This window comes from Paroedura picta, chromosome 7 (genome assembly GCF_049243985.1).
Source record: "Paroedura picta isolate Pp20150507F chromosome 7, Ppicta_v3.0, whole genome shotgun sequence".
Taxonomy (NCBI): domain Eukaryota; kingdom Metazoa; phylum Chordata; class Lepidosauria; order Squamata; family Gekkonidae; genus Paroedura; species Paroedura picta.
In genome coordinates, this window is record NC_135375.1 from 39068328 (window position 1) to 39078110 (window position 9783).

The 9783-nt window shown below is 46.8% G+C and overlaps 1 protein-coding gene across 1 annotated transcript in view; it reads left to right on the forward strand.

Moving 5' to 3' along the window:
- RASA1 (RAS p21 protein activator 1) overlaps nucleotides 1-9783 on the forward strand; it is a 64669-nt gene that overhangs the window by 53125 nt on the left and 1761 nt on the right. The window contains exons 19-24 of the mRNA XM_077347551.1: nucleotides 221-336; nucleotides 759-845; nucleotides 1426-1493; nucleotides 4241-4329; nucleotides 4873-4950; nucleotides 8132-8266. Of these exons, the coding sequence (XP_077203666.1) occupies nucleotides 221-336; nucleotides 759-845; nucleotides 1426-1493; nucleotides 4241-4329; nucleotides 4873-4950; nucleotides 8132-8266 (573 nt within the window). The remainder of the gene's footprint in view (nucleotides 1-220; nucleotides 337-758; nucleotides 846-1425; nucleotides 1494-4240; nucleotides 4330-4872; nucleotides 4951-8131; nucleotides 8267-9783) is intronic.

A 9783-nucleotide genomic window follows, 5' to 3' on the forward strand; every position in this document is an offset into this window, starting at 1 on the left:
TGTAAGGTAAGCATTTCATAATTGTTGTCAGGCATGTCTAGACGTTGTAGACTTGCTAGGCCATGTTTCAGAGCCTTTGAGGTTGTCAGAATAGGGACCTGTAATTCCTGGGGTCAGTTATTCTAAGAGCTGTTTTCATTTTCAGAAAGTTTTGCTAATTATTCACAGTATGGTAATGGGAACATTACCAGTTTAACTCACTGTTGATAATATTTTTCAGTTAAATCCTTCAAAGTTAGAAAAAAATGAAGATGTAAATACTAATTTAACACATCTGCTGAGCATCCTTTCAGAATTAGTGGAGAAAATATTCATGGCTGCAGAGATACTACCAGCGTAAGTTTATAAACAGTTTAAAAAAAAATAGTTTTCTTCTTGTTCATAGTTTTGATAAAAAATGTTTTGATAAAATTACTCTTGTGACAGATCAAGTTTTATTGCATAACAAAAGCCACCTTAGTATTATGAACAATAAAAACAATATGGCAGAAATATATTAATACTGATCATTTGTCCTATCAAAATCAAACAAATTTAACACTTCCATTTGCTTTTAACATGTTTATGATGAGAAATGTGTCTTTTAAAATTATTTTGTGACTGAAAGTCTGATTTCGTTTGATCTCTAAAATTAAACCAGTTATTTGAAGGAAAGCGCATTTTAGAGTGTGCTTGGATTTGGGATGCTTTCATGCATATATTGTCATTGTCTAAAATACTGTAATATTTAAAGATTATGAATTGCATTGTTTTGACAGGACATTAAGGTATATTTATGGTTGTTTACAAAAATCTGTTCAGAACAAGTGGCCAGCTAACACCACTATGAGAACAAGAGTGGTTAGGTAAGAGATTTTTGGTGTGCAGTTAACTTGGTTTAAATACAGTATTTCAGCTTCAGGATAGTGAATGTTGCAAAGCTGATTTGAGTTGTATAGTTAGATGTTATTCTCTGATCTATCCAGCTTTTACAACTAAGGAGAATTTACATGCTTTTTGTGGATTCATATGGCCACTTGCCAAGTGGTTATTTATGGTGTACCTGTAACTGCTTTGTAAACTGTTTGGCTGAATGGATATGCTGGCAATTTACTTTACTTGGCAGAAAGTTACAAATTCCAAACAAGTGATAGAAAAAGCTCACCTTGGGTAAATCCATGTGGGCTTTTATATCCTTCTAAGCAGAAAGTTGAATTTTACCACATGTTGAGTATTGATATATGGCAAAATTGTCTTCTGTATTTATCCCACTTTGGGGTGAAGGTGAGATTCCAAGCTGTCTTCATTGTAATAAGAAGCCAAGAGATTAGAATGGTGTTCTTATTAAGAAATGATATCCTAAACAAGTATTTTCATGAACTCATTTTATATTTCTATATATAGCACAGTTGTTAGATAAAGAGACATTGCTTTTCTTCTCTTCAGTGGCTTTGTTTTTCTTCGGCTGATTTGTCCTGCCATTCTAAATCCAAGAATGTTTAATATCATCTCAGGTAAGCACTTTAGACAGCATTCTTTTGAAGCTGCAGTTAACTTGATTTTCCAGTAATAACTCTCGGTCCAGTATAACCCTTAGGCTCTTAACTGAGTCAGCAAGTGTCAGCTAGGCCTCATCAAATGTGAGAAGTTCAGTGTCCTCCAAGACCTCAGCTTGCTATCTCATCAGGATTCAGTTTCAACTTGCACATTCTTAACCACAGCAACCAGACAGCACGTCCAGACCTCTGCAGCATCACTAGGCAATTTGGATAAAGAAATGTAGAATTGGATTTCATCAGCACTTAAGGCAACCTACTGTGAAACTACGAATTATTTATCCCAATAGTTTTATCATAAAGTCCTTTAGGACAAGTTCTAAACTGACAACAGTTGGTCAACAGTGATCCTGTGAGTCTTTACAGTGATCTCTGTAAAGAACATTTTAAACCAATTCAGAGTGCATCCTTTAATCTCTCCTTCTACCTTCAAATACCTCAACAAGTTGGCATGGTCCACAGTATCAAAGGCTGCTAATAAATCTAGTAAGAGCAGCCAAGAGAAACAATACTTAATTCAAACGGTGATAACGAACTCACACTGTCATGATGTCTGTCCCATAGCCTAGCTTGAAAGGGGATCTAATGCAGCTGAGTCATCCAGGAAGATCTGGAGTTGTTCCGCAATCTCTCAATCATCTTGCCCAGAAAAGCAAATTGGGGACGAGGCAGTAATTGGCTAAATCATTATTCTCTGGTGCTGATTTTTAGAATCATACAGTGGGCGCTAGCGGGGGTGTGGAGGTGGCGGGGAGGGTGGTCAGGTGGAAAGAGTCGTGACAGGAGGCTGGGATGGGCATCCCATTGGAGGCTCTCACCTCTCACCTTTTTTGTGGAAGGTGGAGTGTGGGGAAGTCAGGCTCAGGCTGTGCCTTGGTGGTTCGGTGCGGTGGTAGGTGCTGGTAGTGTGACAGAGTGGCAGGCGAGGCAGGGCGGTGCAGCGTGTGTGCAGCGATAGAGCGAGCCTAGATTTTCATCCAGGGGGCTGGGCAGCTGGCGGCAGTGTGGAGTCCCTGTTGTGGCCAGTGTGGCGATGGTGCCTCCTGTTTGCAACCTGCCACACGGCCTGCTTCTTGTCAGCAGGGCAGCAGCCTCAGCAGCCGCATTGACACTGCAGCTCCTTCTGGCAACCACTGTTGCATGGTGCCATGCGCCACTGCTGGCTGGAAGGAGGGCTGCATGTTGAGGAGTCCCCGTCACAGCCAGTAAGGTGGCGGTACCTCCTACCCGCAGCCTGCAGCGTGGGGTGCTTGTTGTTGGCGGGGCAGTGGCCTCAGTGGCGGCGTTGACCCCGCGACTTCTTCTCGCCAACTGCCAGTGCCTGCTGCTGCACGCTGCTGCTGGCTGGAGGGAGGGTAGCGCATTGAGGGGACAACCAAATCAGGCTTCGCTGGCCGCTCCCTGATTGGGCCAGATTCACGCTCGGACACTCTCCGGGGCCAGACACGTTCCACCCCCCCCCAGGGATTTTCACGAATATATAAGTGTACTGTGGATATAAGGATTATATTTCGATTTATTTACTGCCAGTCACGGACCGTGCCAGCTCGTGAGGATTTACAAAAGCACAATAAAGAATAAAACACATTTTCCCAGCGACCTAAACCAGTCCCAGTATGTACTGCCCACCAACCTTGGGAGTTTACTCAAGATGGAGCATTTAAGGCCATTAGGAGCCATTGGAGGAAGGGCCCAGGTCTTCCACAGCCTGGCCCCAACCAAATCCCTTGAGGAACACTGCCAGTTTGTAGGCCTTGTAGAACTGTGATAACTTCGTTAGGGCCCTCAGTTCTTCCAGGAGCTCATTCCACCAGGTTGGGGCCAGAACCAAGGAGGCCCTGGCCAAGGCCAGGCACACCTCCCATGGACCAGGGACCACCAGCAGATTCAAAACCGCATGATTGTAGCAACCAGGATAGACAATGTTCCAAAATACTATGGTAACTTTCAGAGATCCTAAGATCCTGTCAGCATCCCTCATGGTACCAGGAACAAACTGATCTATAAACAGGTCTAATGGTGTGCTTGACATTTCAATAGTCTCAACTATATTATATCTAGTAGCATTCAAACTGGAATATATTTGGAATATATTTGAGAGATTTGTGTAATTAAAAAAAAAACTTGCCGAAATTATCACAGGTAAAATTATTTGTTCCTGAGAATCTATAGACTCCAGAATCAAAAGGTGGTGAAAGACATTAAGCAACTAGTCAGGTGAGAACTAGCTGATGGAATGGTAGCAGAGGGGTAGGATTTCTTTGTTGAAAACACTTCGTCCCCACAAAGGAGACAGTAGTAAAACTTTTATTGTGGACTGGACTATGCTGTAAAACTATGTGGGGCCATCCTAGGAAGCTTCAGCTAGATTACTTGTTTATTAACACTTTTTAAAGTCATATTTGCATCAAAACCATTCCAAGCCTAGAATCTGTATATCAGAATGACCATCTTTCCCTATATGAATTCATATACCAGTTACAGTTATTCTCTGCAGAACAGAATTTGGAGATTCATGAGCCTATATCATAAACTGCCTTGTAGGATCTATGATGAGCCTTGTACATCATGTATTGTACTGATATTGCTGATACCTTGAATTCCCCATAAAAACTGTAGAATGGGTTGTGTTGTAGGAATCTTTGTGGCCCTCCAACCATTGCATTCTTCAATGTTAGTTGTAATTTTCAAATTTGTTCTCTCAGATTCTCCTTCTCCTACTGCTGCAAGAACACTGACGCTGGTCGCCAAGTCTGTGCAGAATTTAGCTAATCTAGTTGAGTTTGGAGCCAAGGTAAATATGAATATTTAAATATATATTAAGTGTTTGAGTTGGGGCTGATGTGAAACAGGGTTAGAGTCACACCATAATTTAGTCGTCGTATGCATGAGGTTTAATCTATGGGCATTGTAAAGGCTTAATGTTTAAAGGCACATATGAAAAACCAGTGGCCATGGTTTTAATCGATGGTTTTACATCAAGAAATTCTAACTGGAGAGAAAATTATTTTTTGCCCAAATTTGGTGTTCTTTTTGCAAAACTACAGGCCTTTGTATGTAAATGTTATATATCCTTTGTCCTCTTTTTTTTCTTCTCACTCTCTACCCCTTAATTTGAGCATTGGGTCATTAGAACTCTGGCCAGAGCTTGTTTTTATTGTTGGGACAGAGCCCAAGAATACCTTAGTTAATAGATGGTGGCTGAATAAAGCCTGTTACCACTTTGATACATGCTTTCAGTTGTAAAATATTGTGGAAAGACATGTAATGTATCTGTTTCACTAGATAGCTGCAGGATAAGTAAGCCAATGTGATTTCTAATCATTTTAACTTTTAGGAACCCTACATGGAAGGTGTAAATCCATTCATCAAGAGTAACAAGCATAGGATGATCATGTTTTTGGATGAACTTGGGGTAAGAATTCTTATTTCTTTAGTGTCTTTAGTAAATATATGCAACAGGGATAAGACCTTCAGCATTTTGTGGTACATTTCTCAGAAACAGTGTTGCTTCCAGTTAATGGCAGCCTTAATCAGGTTTTGCAAACATTGGACTGTTGCTTCCTTACTTGATTTGACCCATCTTACATTGGGCCTTTCTTGGCTGCCAGTCACACATGGGGACTGTTCATGAGCATGCCTGCGTTAGAGAGGCTCTTACAAGCTAAAAGCTTCTTTGGGGCACTGTGCACCGGAGTCAGAAACTTGTTACCACCCAGGGATCACATGCTCTCACACAGCAGTGCCTACATCTTCAATTCCTCTTTTGCCACGAAAGTAGAAGATTGCTCTGTGAGAACAGTTCTAATAGGACTGTAACTAGCCTAAGGTCAGCCAGCTGGCTGCATATAGAGGAGTGGGAAATCAAACTTGATGATGGGGGTCAGTCTAAATGATGTCCAAAGGATTTATGTCCTCTTTCCAGACCTGTTGGTTCCCCAATAGTCTCTTTCTGTTGTTTCGTCTCAGTTGATGCTTAAACTCTTTGAACCCCTTGTCACATGCTCAGCTGAAGGTATGTTTTCTAGTGGCTGTTGCATTAGGGTGAGTTAACAGCATGTCAGGTGAACCCACCATTTTTGAAGTTTTTTCCCAAGAGGGTAATCCTCCAACTGCAGCGGTCCACCAACCTTCTTGTAGTCGGGGACTGCCTCTGAGGGTGGGAGAGAGCCGGCGGCTCGGCCACAGCAGCTGCACGTAAACACGCACGTGTAGTTGCCGCACATGCACGTTTTTGCCACTAGGTGGTGCTAACGCACATGCGCAGAACAGCCGCACGTGCGCATTTTCACCAGCAGGGGCGCAAATACGCATGCGCGGCGGCTCAGCGCGTTTGTGTTGCTGGCGTGCCAGCGGCCCGCCTGCCTCTTCCCCCCCTCTCACTGCGGGGGGAGGGGAAGGCAAGCGTGGCCGCTTACGGCCCGTTACCATGGCCTTAACGGCCCGCTACCGGGCCGCGGACCGGGGGTTGGAGACCTCTTCTCCAACTGGATCTTAGTTTTCCCCCTAAGGTAGTTTTCAAGCTCTGCTTACCCCAGGATATTATTTTGCCTGTCTTTTTTTCTTGTACTAAGCTATGAAAATGAGCAATTGTTGTACTCCATAGATGTTAGAAGGGCTTTATTGTTTTATCTTAAAAGAACCATGAGTTTTGCTGGGATAAAGCACTGTATGTTTCACTGGTTCTATACTAGAGATAAAAGCATCCCAGACTTTGTTGCAGTGGGGTTGTCTCAGCCATTAGGGAATTCTATAGTTTGACCTGGTCGCTGTGCCTGCTAAACATCCTTGTCTATACTACTAAAGCAGGGCTTTGTGAAACCCCGAGGTTTCTTGATGGCCCTGGAAAGTTGCCTGAATTGGTGGGAGTTGATTAACTTTTAATATATTTCTTAAATTTGTTAAACATTTATAGGATGACTAGATTTAAAGCCTATTTCACTTTTAAATGAAATGGGCACTAGATGGCTTCTGCCCCCCCCCCCGGCCAACTCACAAAGGCTTCTGCATGGTTGGTGAGGCGGGGTCCGCCATCTGTGGGCCCACAGAAGCCTTTTTCCTCCCCCCCCCCTCCAGAGTGGGGCCCGGGTTGTAGAAAGGGGAGTTGGCCTATCTCATGTGTGGCTGCGCGGCTCCTGAGCAGGCGTTGGAGAGTGGGGCGGCAATGTGCTGGGCCGTGGCGGCGGCAGGCGAGGTGCGTCAGGCGAGGCGCGCCGCTGTGAGCGGCGGGCCAGGCGCAGTGTTGGCGTCGGTGGCCTAGGTTGTGCAGGCCTCCTCCAGGGCTGGGGGCGAAGGGGTAACGGACGGCAACGGTAAGTAGGGTGTTAGCAGCGTTGGGGCGGGCGGGGTGGCTGCTTGCGGTGGGCTGGTGCGTGGTGGGAGGGAGTGGCAGAAGCGTGGGCCGGCATTGGGACTGTTGCGGGTGCGGCTGGTGCGGGCAGCGGCGATGGGGAAGCATGCGGCCGGTCGAGGGAGCGTTGAGCCGAGGGGAGTGGAGTGTGGGTCCGCGGGCCGTGTGGTAGTTTCTGGGGGGGTGTTCAGAGGGTGGTGGGGCTTGGGGGTCTGGGAGCTCACCGTGAGCGGACTTGCAGTGTGGGGCCGCGTACAGTGAGCGGCCGGGGTGATGGAAGGCAAGGGCGATGGGTCGCTGGCAGGAAAGGAGCTACTTACCCAGCCTACCTCATAGGTTGCCGAGAATGTAAAATGATGAGGAGAGAACATGTATACCTTGCAGGAAGATGTGTAATTGCATTATTGGCAAGGGCTCATGGTAATTGTAGTCCCAGGACATCTGGAGAGCCACAGTTTGGCCACCTCTGCATTATATGTACCCCTTCAGATGGAGAAGAGTTGACACATCAAGTTGTGATGAGCAGCAAACTGGGTACCTTCTTGCAAGAAATGAGCATATTCTGCTGTGTGTAAATGGTTACGCATCTTCCCTGTGAGCAGATCTGCTAGAGCAGTGGTCCCCAACCTGCGGGCCGCGACCCGGTGCCGGGCCGCGAAGGCCATGGTGCCGGGCCGTGGCTCCCTCTCCCCGCCCCCCCCCCCCAGTAAAAAACTTGCGGCCCGGGAAGATTCTTATTGTGGGAGGGCGGGGAGAGGGAATCAGGGCCGGGCTGCGCGGCCGTGCGGGCGCGGCCTGCGGGTGCGGCCCGATGCGCGGGTGCAGCCCGATGAGCGGGCGCGGCCCGATGCCCTGCCGGTCCCCAGCCTCAGAAGAGTTGGGGACCACTGTGCTAGAGGGATTGGGAAAGTGATGGGAAAATACCTTTGCATATCCCTGGCTCTCATAACAGCTGTTATATGATTAGTTCATATTTACTATCAGCAGGATTTTTGCGTGCGTTGGTACCACGACATTACCTGTGTAGGAAGATTCCCTTTGCTAATGTTTTGCATTTTCTAATCAGAATTCACTGCATGTGGGACAAGAATGGTAGTAACTATGTTCATTCTTCACTTGACTAGTCCCTTGAATAGTTTTGTGGGGATGTGGCAATGAACACACTTTCCTTCGTACTGTTTTTTATGGTCGGAGATTGTTTTTTATGTTATGTATTTATGTTATGTATTCATCATTCCTGTTCAAGAATGTACCTGAACTTCCAGATGTCACAGAATCTTGTAGGACTGACTTGCCTCGTGATCTAGCAGCCCTTCATGAAATCTGTGTGGCACATTCAGATGAGCTTCGAACACTCAGCAATGAGCGTGGGGCAATGCAGGTAAGTTATATTAACAGAGGGATATATTTTCTCTCATTTTTTCTTTATATTAATCTGATGAGTCGCTGCATTTATTCTGTAGAAAAATGTTAGTCAATGAACTTCATCTCTTGTACTCTCACTTTAGAGAAAACACTAAACATAATTACTTCGAGACACAAAAACTACACCATAGCAAAACAAAATGGGACCTAGGTTGTTTAGGAAAAAATATGTAGCATTCAGCATATTATCTCCATACTAGAAATAAAGCCCATTTTATTTTTTAATAAAATCGGCGCTAGGGGTCATGTTCAAGGGAAGGCCTCACAGGAGGAAGGCTTCCCTGGGGTCTGGGATGGGGGGACAACAGCGGGCGGCAGCACGGGGAGACGGAGCCTGCGTGCGGCTAGTCAGGCGGGCGTGGCTGGCAGGGCTGGTAGCTGCCCCTCAGGGGTGCAGCTTGGTTGGGGGAGACTTACCGTGGCTCGGGCGTGCGTCGAGATGAGGATCGGTGTGGGCGGCGATGTAGGCTGCCCAGCCCACCCCACCCCACCCCCCACCCGAGGCTCTCTCGAGCCTTCTCCCGGCCGCTCCGCCGGCCAGGAGAAGGCGGCGCAGCTCACCCCTCACCCGTGGCTGTCTGGAGCAGCCGGGCAGATTCCCTGGGCGGGTGAAGCAGCCAATGGGGAGCCGCGCTTTGCGCGGCTCCTCATTGGCTGCTTGGGGCGGGATGGACACTCAGAGGGGCCAATCAGGAGCCGCTTTGCGGCTCCTGATTGGCCCCTCCAAGTTTTTATCCCGGACAGGGCCCGCCCTAACTCCTCCCACACAGCCCTTATTGCTTTATTCAGTCCGTGGCGCTCTGCGCCACGGGGCTGTTTAAAGATGGACTATAAAGTGTGACTTTTTACCTTGTCCTGATTGATTGAAAGCCAGCTTGGTGTAGTGGTTAGAAGTGCAGATTTCTAATCTGGCAAACTGGGTTTGATTCCCCGGTCATCCTCAACATGCAGCCAGCTGGGTGGCCTTGGGCTTGCCACAGCACTGGTAAAGCTGTTCTGACCGAGCAGTAATATCAGGGCTTTCATCTACCTCACAGGGTGTCTGTTGTGGGGATAGGAAATGGAAGGCGATTGTAAGCTGCTTTGAGACACCTTCTGGTAGAAAAAAATGGCATATAAAAGCCAACTCTTCTTCTAAACCGTGTGAAACATGAAAATCTTGACTTCTAGTAGTTAAGCTTTTGCTGAAGCACAGTTGCTTTTGGAACAACTGTTTTAGAAGAAGAAGAAGAAGAGTTGGTTCTTATATGCCGCTTTTCCCTACCCGAAGGAGGCTCAAAGCGGCTTACAGTCGCCTTCCCATTCCTCTCCCCACAACAGACACCCTGTGGGGTAGTAGGTGAGGCTGAGAGAGCCCTGATATCACTGCCCGGTCAGAACAGTTTTATCAGTGCCGTGGCGAGCCCAAGGTCACCCAGCTGGTTGCATGTGGGGGAGCGCAGAATCGAACCCAGCATGCCAGATTAGAAGTCC